Here is a 13,054-nt window from a genome sequence, read left to right as displayed (position 1 = left end):
AGTGCAGATGCAGAGTGCAGATGCAGAGTGCAGAGTGCAGATTCAGAATTCAGAGTGCAGATTCAGAGTGCAGAGTGCAGATTCAGAGTGCAGAGTGCAGATTCAGAGTGCAGAGTGCAGATTCAGAGTGCAGAGTGCAGATTCAGCGTGCAGATTCAGAGTGCAGAGGGCAGATTCAGAGTGCAGAGTGCAGATTCAGAGTGCAGAGTGCAGATTCAGAGTGCAGATTCAGAGTGCAGAGTGCAGATTCAGAGTGCAGAGTGCAGATTCAGAGTGCAGAGTGCGAGTGAGTGCTGCTGCAGAGTGCGAGTGAGTGCTGCTGCAGAGTGTGAGTGAGTGCTGCAGAGTGTGAGTGAGTGCTGCAGAGTGTGAGTGAGTGCTGCAGAGTGTGAGTGAGTGCTGCAGAGTGTAGAGTGAGTGCAGAGTTAATGCAGAATGAGTGCAGAGTGAGAGTGAGAGCAGAGTGTGAGTGAGTGCAGAGTGAGTGCAGAATGAGTGCTGCAGAGTGTGAGTGAGTGCAGAATGAGTGCAGAGTGAGTGCAGAGTGAGAGTGAGTGCAGAGTGAGAGTGAGTGCAGAGTGAGAGTGAGTGCAGAGTGAGAGTGAGTGCAGAATGAGTGCAGAGTGAGAGTGAGTGCAGAGTTAATGCAGAATGAGTGCAGAGTGAGAGTGAGTGCAGAGTGTGAGTGAGTGCAGAATGAGTGCGAGTGAGTGCAGAATGAGTGCAGAGTGAGTGCAGAGTGAAAGTGAGTGCAGAGGGAAAGTGAGTGCAGAGTGAAAGTGAGTGCAGAGTGAGAGTGAGTGCAGAGTGAGAGTGAGTGCAGAGTTAATGCAGAATGAGTGCAGAGTGAGAGTGAGTGCAGAGTGTGAGTGAGTGCAGAGTGAGTGCATAGTGAGTGCAGAATGAGTGCAGAGTGAGAGTGAGTGCAGAGTTAATGCAGAATGAATGCAGAGTGAGAGTGAGTGCAGAGTGTGAGTGTGTGCAGAGTGTGAGTGAGTGCAGAGTGAAAGTGAGTACAGAGTGCATGCAGAGTGAGAGTGAGTGCAGAATTAATGCAGAATGAATGCAGAGTGAGAGAGTGCAGAGTGCAGAGTGAGTGCAGAGTGAGTGCAGAGTGAGTGCAGAGTGAGAGTGAGTGCAGAGTGTGAGTGAGTGCAGAGTGAGTGCAGAGTGAGAGTGAGTGCAGAGTGAGAGTGAGTGCAGAGTGAGAGTGAGTGCAGAGTTAATGCAGAATGAGTGCAGAGTGAGAGTGAGAGTGAGTGCAGAATAACTGCGGAGTGAGTGCAGACTGAGTGCAGAATGACTGCAGAGTGAGAGTGAGTGCGCAGGATATAACCACACACATAAGACCACACACATAAGACCACACACATAAGACCACATACATAAGACCACAAACATAAGACCACACACATAAGACCACACACATAAGACCACACACATAAGACCACACACACACACACACACCACTCTCACCACCACACACACCACCACCGTCACTCACCACCACACACTCACCACCACACACTCACCACCACACACTCACCACTACACACTCACCACTACACACTCACCACCACACACGCAACCACACACACACAACCAAACACACACACACACACACACCACCAGCCGTCACTGCACACTTTCACCGGGCACAAAAACCACCAGCCTTCAGTGCACGCTTTCACCGGGCACAAACACCATCAGGTGTCAGTGCAGGCTTCCACTAGGCACACAGCACCAGACATCAGTGCACGCTTTCACCAGGCACACACACCTCCAGCCGTCTGTGCACGCTTTTACCAGGCACACACATCACCAGCCATCAGTGCACGCTTCCACCAAGCACACACACCTCCAGCCGGCACTGCAAGCTTCCACCAAGCACACACACCACCAGCCATCAGTGCACAATTTCTACAGGCACACACACCACCAGCCATCAGTGCACACATCAATTGTTAACGCATCCACAATTCACTAATGTAGCAATCGCAGTATGGTGCACTTTACTTTTAAACATATTCATCTAAAGCGCAGCATGCCACTATTGCTACAATTCCAATCCAACCCACATAATTCCACTACACACCACATGCATACACTCCATAACACATGGCTAAAAGACATTGCCATTTACAATGCTATTAGCTCTAGCTCAAATAAATCCGAGACCTATTGCATTTCTAATGCTTGTTTCCCTTCCCTTTCCTGCCCCCAAACCCTGCTCCGATCCGTGCTGACTGCCGCTGATTTTTAAAGTAACAAACAACTTTATTTTAGCTGTCTCCCACCTAAAACTGCCTACATTACCTCCCAAGTCAATGGGAAATTTAAATCTCCCAATTATTTTTTTTTAATCTCCCTCTTTGCGGCTTTAAAATGTTGGCTTGTATGCCTACCCACCACCCCTAATTTTACACCTTGTCATTTCCCCCAACTCAACCATCTGTACCTGGATCTGTACTCTACATCCTAACTTAATCGCTATCTTTTCTTCTTAAAACTTTAAACCATTAACTTCCTGCCTTCTGCGAGAATAAACGTACTCCCACTCCCTTTCAAACTGCTGGAACCCCCCCTCCCAACAGCAATTAAACTGATACAAACCATGAAAACCTCTTGGCATACTGCCACTCAGAAAAACTTTGCCTTTTGGAATTTTTCTGCCACCCCCTTGTCTATTAGGCGTCTTCTATTAGGCTCTATCTATGCCCCTACACTGTTGCCACACCACCTGACGTCCAGTGCATCCCCCAATGTGGTTTTTTTGTAACTGGAGCAAATCGAGATCATAACCTATTGGTCGATAAGTGCACTCCATCGCCCTGAAAAACTGCACTTTTTAATTCCGGGTGTCCCACTCTGCCAATTGTTTCCATCCTACCAAACTTCCTCAACTCTCTATTTAGCTTCCTCCTTGCCTTATCCATGGCAGCTGGATGTTCTGCCCCTTGCCACTCCCTCCTAGGGATACATTCTGCCCACAGAATGTGAGTCCCTGCCCAGCTTCCCTTTATCTCACTGAAATACGCCCTTTTTCCCTAACTAAGTTGTTTTCACCTAGATAAATCACCTATATGTCGGAACAGCCGCCTACACCTAGCAGCCTGTTCCAACAGGGTAAAAGTTCACCCCATAACTTCCCACCCTTTGCCCTCCAAGGTACTGGAACCCTGTGCTGAGTGAAGCCATGCCTGCCTGTGCAACCACCCCGTAGACTGTGCCTATATGAGCCCACTGACAACTATCACATCCTTTTTTCGCCTATTCGCCACAAATTCTCTGGCAACGCTGGTCTCTCTTTGCCTGCTTCCAGGAGAAAGACCACACAACCTCCTCCACTGAAAATGAGCCAAAGCAACCGTATTTTCATTTTCCATGCCGGGTACATGATGTGCCCCGAACAGTGTGCTATGCTTGAAACAGGCCTCACTGTTTTTGACTTGTGCTGTCGCTATTTCATGCATTAATTCAGTCAAATATATATGAAAGGTACCTCAAACCCTAATACATATTCGTGTGAATTTGACTGATGTAATGTATGAAATGCTGAGAGCACAAGTCAAAAACAGTGTGCAGGGATTGCTTAGCTCCATTCCCCACTTGTTCTTTCTAAAGGTCATGTATTAACTCTGAGAATATATGTATGAACTTTAGACACATGAAAAGCAACAAAAAATAGAAATCGTACACTAGCCTCTGCATTTAGTTAGCACATCTATTCATAGTGCTGCCCTATGAAGTGGTTGGCCATATTGTCAGAGGGAGAGATCAACAGGGCTGCTTGATATGTGCGAAATAAAGTCTAGCTTGATAAAAACATATATGATTAGTATGGTGGATGGATTTGAGAATGCCTTTTTTGTGCACTAACTGCATTTAGTTATCTTGCTAAGGGGTGTGTCATTTTCCTTTCTGCTCTCATAGCTTGCAATTCCTGGGGTTTCTCTCTCACACACATGGCCCAACAAAACAGTCTTGCAATGATTGAGGGAGGTAAGGATGAGCGAGCGGGCATGGGGATAGGGCATAGGGGCCAAGGAACAGAAGAAAGCAGGGTTCAGAGGAGCAGGGGCGGACTGGAGAACCAAAAGCAGCCCTGGCAAACATTCTCAAACCAGCTCCTCCCCCATTTTCTTCTCATGCAGTCTTTCTATTTCCATCCATCCTCTTCGTTTTCTCTTTCTCTCCTTCACCTTTCCTCCCTTTATCTTTGCCGCTCCTACAGCCTCCCTGTGCCTGCTGCAATTAACTTCAGGGATCTGGAGAATGTGAAAGAGTAGAGGCGCTGGGCTCTTCCAAACCGGCCTGCAAGCTCTCCGACCTACCATGGGAAATGCCTGGTGGAATAAGAGGCCTACCTGGCCCTTCAGATGGGGTCAGAGGGGACGCAGAGAGGATGAATTTGGGCCAGCAGCAGGGGACATGTGGAAATAAAGGCAGGGAGGCAAAGCTTGTGGGAAGTGGGGAAAGATCTTAGGGGCACTCTTTAAGTTGGGGGAAAGGTCAGTAGGGTTTGGAGGGAGCCAGTGGCTAAAGACACATGAAGGGAAACAGAGAGGGAAATGTGCTTCTTTCAAGTACCAAAGGTCAGCTGCGGTAGAAACGTGCACAAAGAACAACAATAGTTTACTTACATTAATAGTGAATGGCCTCAGCTTATCCCTTCAAAAGGTGGCGACTCTGGAATACTATATTGGGCAAAACAAATAAATGAAAAGCTACAAAAGCCATCAAAGCAAGAACAGGGAACTTCAAAAGACAAGAAAGCCCTTGAATCATCAGCACGGTCAAGACCCAAAGCCCGCTCTAAGCATATGTTGCAGAATTGGTACCAATATACCTCAGACTGACTGCTGACGTTGTTTGTAGTAAGACTACAAAAGGGGTCAAGTTCTACAGTCTTATAGCACTTTTTTCGCTCAGTTAGTTAGTGTAAGCAGCAACACAATGGCCCCTAAATAGCATTGACAATAAAGCTGCAGTAGCATAAAAAGAATCCCTACTTGAGCCTAAACCTCCGTGAGTGGTTGTGCTCAAAGCAGCACTGAAGTCCTCCCTCAGCCAGCGATAGACTGAGCTACAGGGTGCTATAGAGATCACGTGCTGCGCCGTCCACCACTAGGAGTATGGCTTCCATTCTGGCCAGGGAGCAATAAAAAAACAGAGTAGGGACAAACACACACTGACCCATGGAACATTATAGCCTTAGAGCCCGCCATAGCACCATAGCGGGCTCTACCGGCCATTAAAGACCCGCTCCATTGTTCGGCTCGGGGCCTTTAACTAGGGAGCGGGAGTTTAATGGCCGGTAGGAGTCGCTATGAAGGGCTCTAAGGCTTTTAGAATTTTCCGCCCCTAGAGGGCAGAATGTTCTAATTTGTCAAACAATGGCCTCACGCAACCCGAGGGGATGAGGCCTTTGTTAAACATTGAAATGTTGATGCCCCGGGCTTCTACCGGCCATTAGAGGCTCAAAACATTCCAATGTTCTAACACATGTTCCACATATCCGCTTCATGTCAGCCTGTCAAGTGCTGTGTGTCCGAGCACAGAATGTCATGTAGAGTGTGTAGGCTAACTGCACAGCCTGTGATATCCGTGGGTAGAAGGTGATGTGTAATGTGCAACCTGACTGCAATATGCTTCAGTGTTTGAGCATACAAGGTGCTGCATAATGTACACTGTGTAGCCTGTGAGCAAAGTGCTGTGATATCTGCTGATAGAGCTTACTGCATAATCTGTAACCTATATCTAAAGGGTGATATCTGAGGCCAGAACAGTGGCAGCTCCTCCGCTAAGGCAGAGAAGCATCGCCCCACTGAATAAAAGGGAAAATCAAATGATAATAACTATTGTTATTATCATTTTATTTTCCCCATAGCTGTCGGACGGGGCTGGTCAAAGCAGGGGAGGAGTGCTGTGCACTCCCTAAGTGCTCATGAACGTTTTGGCCGGCCCTCTTCAGGTGACCAAGCACCCGATCCACAATGAGTGCCGATCCACAATGCTCAGGCAAATCACAATGCTTCATTGCAGCGTTGTGATTGGCTCAGGGGAGCCTGGTTCTTACTACTGCTGCCGGGAGTCTGCAGGAAGATGATGGAGGAGAGGTGGAGTCCAGCGGTCCGACCTGTCCAGGTAAGTGTTTTTTTTGTCGTTCAGTCCTTCGACCCCCACCACCCGGGTCCGGTAGCAGCCGCTACTGGGCTAGGAAGTGATATGCAATGTTCAGCCTGTCTGTTATATTCCGTGATGTATGAAGGCCCAATGTGCTGCAAGAGGTGCATCCTGTATATGAAGTGCTGTCTAGGGCTTTGGTGCCTGAAGAGACAATATGCTGCATGGTACACACATTGGTTGTACACTGATGTTACATCTGAGGGCAGAAGGGCCTGTATACTATGCATTCTGCATATAAAGTGTTGTATAGGCCTTTGATGTCCCAGAACACAGTTTACTGGATATTCCATGAATTGGTTGTATGGTGGGGTTAAATCTGAAGGTGCTGTATAATATGTATCCTGTATATAATGTGCTGTGATGTCAGAAGGTGCTGCATACTGTGTATATTGATTCAACAGTGCTTTGGTTTAGGAGGAGAGAATGTGATGTAACATTTGCAGCCAGAAGATGGAGGCTGTCACTTGACCCCTGTAAAGTACTATGTAGATGACCTTGGTGTGTTGTCCAAACTATGAATATTTCCTTTTCTTTTTTCCTACAGGGGTCATTGTTGGAGCTATATTCGGAGTTTTACTTTTTTTGGTCCTCATAGGAATAATCATCTTTTTTGTCTTGAAATTTAGAAGGTGAGCATTGGGTTTCCAGGGGGTGGGTCCCCTAATGCAGCCCTACTAATAAATGTGCCACTCTGAGGAGTGGGCCTCTGACCAGTTTGGCACAACTCTCAAGACTTCCATCTCTTGTTATCTGGCGAGGCTGGCAATGAGAAGCCACATCGTAGTATCCCGAGTGGAAATAGCTCCTTCAGACATTCGCAGAAAAATATTGGTGTCTATGTATGTATTGCTTTTTGCAAAGCGCAGAGCTAGCAGGGGAAGAACAGAGACAGGCCGAGGCGAGTCGAAGCAGTCAAACGCGCTGTGACCCCATAGCTGAGCCCCTCCTTGCAGAGTGTGGCCGCCAAAATACTGACCACCATAATAATACGAAGGTAATAAATACAATAACAATTAACATCCGTATCAACATCAGACGCGCCCCCACTCTGCACACCTTCAGGAAGAGGCTCAAGACCTGGCTCTTTGGCTGACCCACAGCTCCCCACCCCCCAGCACAGCCCCCCCGCCACCCAGCGCCTTGAGACCCTCACGGGTGAGTAGCGCGCTTCACTATTCCCTGATTGATTGATTGAACATATATTCAAGGTACATTGATGTGGCACCAAGATCAGTACATCTATATGTATGTATCTATACATAACATCACAATATAGTGGTAGTTGATATTCTAGCCATGATATTTTGACAGATAAATATTTTGACCCTTATGTGTGAGAAACCCTCACCAGTGCTCTTAACAACGAGGTGGTTATGGACACAGCCTCCTGGAGCAAGAGTGCGACAACAGCCTGGAGTGGGGCTGTTTTTGGTCTGTGCTCATTTGCAGGGGGCACTATGTAGACATTTATAGTGAAGTTCTGTAAGCAGTGTGCACTTTTACTCTGTTTCTTTTGACGGAAGTCAGTGCGGTTTCATTGGAGCAAAATTTGGCCTGTGTATTCGACTCCAGCAGGTTGAGCGTCTTCCTTCAGGTCAAGGACCATGCTCTTGGACTCTAGCAGTGTGAGCCTCCTCCTGCAGGTTCTGGTCCACACTCTTGGGCTACAGCATTGGGAGCTCCATCCTGCAGGTCCTGGTCTGTGATCTTGTACTCCAGAAGTGTGAGCATCCTCCTGCAGGTCCTGGTCCACACTCTTGGAATCTAGCAGCGTGAGCTTCTTCCTGCAGTTTCTTGTCCACGCAGTAGCATTCTAGCTGTGTGAGCTTCCGCGATCAGTTCTTAGTTAGTGCTATTAGACTTCAGCTCTGTGTTTTCTCCAGCACTGCCTGATCAGTGTTCTAGTACCCAAATAGTGTGTGATACTCTCCTGAGTATTATTGGCCTCCAGAAGTGTGAGCTTCTCCAGCAAAACCCAGTCAATGCTGTAGAAACTCCACAGTGCTGGCTGTTTCCTAACTGTGCACTCTACGCTGGATGGGATGGAGGGCTAGTGATCTGCCTTTCCTTTTAAAAATGAGTCCTTGGAGGTAAAGTGGGTTGATTATTTGATGCTGTTATTATTCTTGGAAAAAAGTATTTGCAACTAAATATTGACCTCTTGTTTTATTTGCTTAATACAGGATAAAGGGAGGATCCACGTCTGGTCATGGCGTCAGCCTAAATAGGTACGTGCATCCCTTACAGTCTTCCCTGCATTAAATCGTGAAAACACTCTTCCCCGGTGGGCTACGCAGGGAAATGCAGTGTAAACAAGTGCATGGCTTTAAAGTCTTTGTGTTCAGGGGGCACTGACCCCTGTTCAAACCAGGTCTGGGTGCCTCCCTGCCTGTGACACCTTCTTCCTTTCATTACTGGGGGTCTGGAATCTCAATCACTCAGCAGGAGATGGGCAATTGTTTTATAGCAGCAACCCAGGCCTCTTCACCTCTAGGGCAGCTACTCCCCTGTACACTCCAGATGCAGGTCAGCCTGTTGCTGTCTCACCTCCTCCCCTGGGTCAAGACATTCCCCAGATCCTATTGCTTTCAAATCCAGGCAGTCAATTCACAGCCATGCAGAGACACACAGAAATGTTAGAGCACAAACACTCAGCCACTTCTAAAAGAGTGGCTTCTAAACACACAATGCAAAAACCACCTTCATAAAAAGATGTTATTACATTGTGAGTTCAGGCATACTAAACTTCACCTTTCCATCTTAAGCCATTAGGAAGATAGGCTTGTAAACATATTACGCAGCCTACCCATTCTATCCTATGAGCAAGATGGCCTTCCCACAGTGAAAAATGAAATGGAGATTATTTCACTGTCAGGACATGGCACACACCTTGGTACATGTCCTACCTTTCACATGCACTGCACCCTTCCCAGGGGGGTACTCTGGACCTACCATAGGGGCGTCTGATGTGCATAGAAAGGGAAGGGTAAGGTCTGGCAAGTGAGTGCACTCGACAGAACAACATGGCAGTTTAACAAACTGCATGCAGGCACTGCAATGGCAGGTCTGAGTTCCCTTTTAAAGGCTACTTGTGTGGGTGGCACAATTAGTGCTGCAGGCCCACTTGTAGCATTTGCATTAACATCCTGGCACACATAGTGCACTTTACTTGGGATGCACTTTACTAGGGAATTCACTAGTAAGGCAAACATACCAATCATAGACAACCAATTACCATTACACTTTACACAGGGAGCACTTGCACTTTGACACTGTTTAGCAGTGGCAAAGTGACCAAATCATCTAATTTAGCAACACCATGTCAGACAAAAGGTCTAGGGGGGAAACAAAAAGTTTAGGGACTTTAGCCAAAAAGGGCCAAGTCCTACATACATCATTCCCAAATACCCATCATGGTTGATTTACAGTAATCTTCTCCCAAGTGTAGCAACTTAATTCTCACCACAAAACAATAACTCCCTCTCAATGAAAAGTTCTGATTGAACCTTACTATACCCTTGTAGATGAGGTGGTAAAGACTTTTCACTGGCCAATCTCTTTATAACATACTCCAACTTTAATCAGTTAATTGTCCTTAGCTAGGTGTTCTCTCCATTCACTCTCACTCATGTCTGTCTCAAAGCTAACACACACTTGCAACCAAACACTCAGTATTTTCATCAATTTCTTTATGAATTAATATTTAATTCGTTATCAGCCACAGGAAGCAGAGAAAAACAATCTGCCATTTGTACTCCTACTGCCAGGTAAGTGTTCTTCCTCAAAGTGATGCTCTATTAACTTGGAACTGGGAATTATTAACTTAGCAGTAGCCTTGTTTGAATTGACATTTCTTCCACTCAGACTTGGAATCAAAGGTGTATGGTCTGTTTGTAACAGTAATAGTGTTCTCCAGACATATGGTTTGAACTTATCAACTGCCCATGTATCGGCTACTATTTTCCTTTCAATCACAGAATTTTGATGTCCATGTGGATTCATAGTGCAATATGCAAAAGCTGGTGTTTGATCATTACTATCTTTGTCCTGTGACAATACAGCACCCCATCCTGCATTGCTGGCATCAAGAGTGATGCATCATTTTATTCCAGGGCTATATGGACTTTACAACAATGTATGCATCAGTAAATGTGTAATGAAGACAAAAGTTCCATCTTGTTCACAGACCCAATCAAATTTGACATTTCTTTAACAGTCTGCACATTGAGTCAGCAACAGTAGCAACATTTTCAATGAACTTTGTGTAGAATTCACACATCACGAGGAACACCAAGAACTGATCACGATTTTTAGGAGCTACCAACTTTCATTACCCTCCAAAAGCACAGGTCTCAGTTTAATCCCATTACAGGTGATCACATGACCCAAGTACTCCATGCTACAGATTCTGAAAACACATGAATCCTTCCTGAGCTCAAGGAATATAGTAGTAAGCACCTATAATACTACATTCGAACACTTCAAGCACTGCTTTTCATGTTTCCATAAATTAACACATCATCTTGGAATGTCAAGACTCCTTCTAAACCATGCAACACATGGGCCATCAATCTTTGAAAAACTGCTGCTACTGTTGCTAGCCCAAACTGCATCCTGCAGAATTGATAAACACCACCTGGCGTAACAAAAGCTCTTAGATGTTAAGATTTTTCTGCTAGGGCTTCCTGAGGGTCTGCTGATCGTAAATCAATCTTGGAAAAAAAACTTGTGCTCCACTAAAAGTGGGCACCATGTCATCAATTTAAGTTAAAAGCGTGACCATCCACCAAGTGGCCTTTTTGATTAAGTGAAAATGTACACAGCCTCAATTCTTTATTTTTCTGAGAGACGCTATTATTGGAAACAACTACAAAGAGGACTCAACTCTATCACACCTTCATCACACAGGCTTTTCGACAATTCAGATATTTCACCTCTTACACTTCATGAGACACCCCTTAACCTAGACTTGACCGGTTCAGCACCCTTTAACTCTAATATCATGTTCAAAACCTTCCAATTCACTAATTCTTCACTAAAAATGTTAGAATGAAACTCTAGAAGCTTCATTATTTCATTATGATTGCAATATCTCTAACACCTCCCAACCATAGTAAATTCAGAACTCAACCTGGCTTCAGAATAGTACCTAAATGACCATTATGATGCCTATCCCAGAATATCTAGCCCTTACACGGAAATGTATACCTTGCCTTGCATTGCTCTTCCCTTTCATTTCTATGACAGTCTCTAAATATCCTTCCAGATCAGTTTCAGATCTATTAAATCCACCATGAATTATGTCTGATAACCCGATTTACTACATTCGTATTCACAGTAACATCAGATTCACAGTAACACCAGAAATTATTGTAAGTCTTTCAACTTGAATCTGCCATCAAGGGAACCACCACACCACCCTCAGCTATTCTCTAAGGGAGCATTTAGTCATCAAACCTTCATATACAAAACTAGGTTGCTCAGCTTGCCGATCAAACTTTGATACAATCCGCAAACACTTCACTCTTTCAGTTCCTTGAGATGTGCAATATGCTCTAGCAAAATGCCCAATCATACACTTCATACATTTTTATTTTTTTGCTGGACACACACCCAAAACAACTCCCTTCACATAGAGTGTTCCTTTTCCTCAATCCAAAATCTCTCTTGAAAATGTTTCACATTTCTAACTACACATGCACTTTCCTCGAGTCCAGTTCAACTCCTTTGTAGCGTCTTTTGACCCTAATATATTGTTGCTTCTTCCAAAGATGGGTTTTTGGCATGTTAGCATCCTTTTTTGCATTTTCCAGTTGAAACACCTTAGGGCCAATTGTTACCTTATGAGTTGTTCAGTAGTTCAGTAAAGTTTAGAATTTCACATTTAGCTGCCAGCACTCTTAATAAAGCAACATCCATGTTTATGGTTTCATTAGCTTGTTGTTCTCATGAGAAAAACTTAATGCCTTCTTACAACTAATTTTGATGGTTTTGAAAAACGTTTTCCAGTATTTTGACTGTCTCACCTAACTCCTTTTCATCATCATCCAGTGTAAACATAGGTAGATGTTCAAAACCTTCTTAAACTTCCATTCTGAGTGAATGTTCCAAAAGCCAACATTTCCTGTCGGTTTTGAATTTGAATCTGTCAATCTCTCCTAGATGATTTCAAATTTACTCCTTCCACTTAAGTTGCGGTTCACCAGGCAATTACAAAAATGATGGCGGAGGGTTTATGGGCTGAATGCTGAGAACCTGAGTTTCTTATGATGTACAAAACGGTCACTACTCACTTGCAACTGGTAGCAGAGAAGTACAATGGAATAATGGAGTGCTATTAAAAACGAATGTAATCAGAATACTGGAATACTTTGCTGGGAGAAAACATAAGCTACAACACCAGCAAGTCAGCTTAATCATAGCATAACACTCCAGTGGCCCTATATGTATAGAGCACATTTTTCCTGTTTGCGTCATGATACCCCTTTAAACAGATGCACTACGTGCAACCGTGCTCTCTATCAGGTAGAATGCGCTGCCGTCAGGTCAGCCGTGAACCTGTGCTGCCCTTGGGCAGCACATTCAAAGGAAATACAGAGCAGCTGCTTAAAAGCTGCTCCTTGTTTCTCTGTGCAGGAACCAACCTGCCTGCGCTTTAAAGAGGGATTTGAGATCCACTTGCAGGAGTGTGCAGTGAGTGATTGCACCCACTTGCAAGGAGATGAAAACCAATGTGGAATCACACTGCTTCACCGCCCAGCGGGTTCGCCCCTGAGCATTGTAGCCAATGCAGCTCACCAAGTGTGTGTGCTTGCAGGATTGTCTCGAGTAATTACAAAGTTGCACTGGCCATCCCTATACATGT

At 45.2% G+C, this 13,054-nt stretch overlaps 1 protein-coding gene across 1 annotated transcript in view; it reads left to right on the top strand.

Moving 5' to 3' along the window:
* PTPRH (protein tyrosine phosphatase receptor type H) overlaps positions 1 to 13,054 on the top strand; it is a 779,225-nt gene that overhangs the window by 709,037 nt on the left and 57,134 nt on the right. Inside the window, exons 19-20 of the mRNA XM_078655031.1 lie at positions 6,734 to 6,818; positions 8,373 to 8,417. Of these exons, the coding sequence (XP_078511157.1) occupies positions 6,734 to 6,818; positions 8,373 to 8,417 (130 nt within the window). The remainder of the gene's footprint in view (positions 1 to 6,733; positions 6,819 to 8,372; positions 8,418 to 13,054) is intronic.

This window comes from Lissotriton helveticus, chromosome 7, assembly GCF_964261635.1.
Source record: "Lissotriton helveticus chromosome 7, aLisHel1.1, whole genome shotgun sequence".
NCBI classification, from domain to species: Eukaryota; Metazoa; Chordata; class Amphibia; order Caudata; family Salamandridae; genus Lissotriton; species Lissotriton helveticus.
This window is presented reverse-complemented; position numbering and strand designations above follow the sequence as displayed.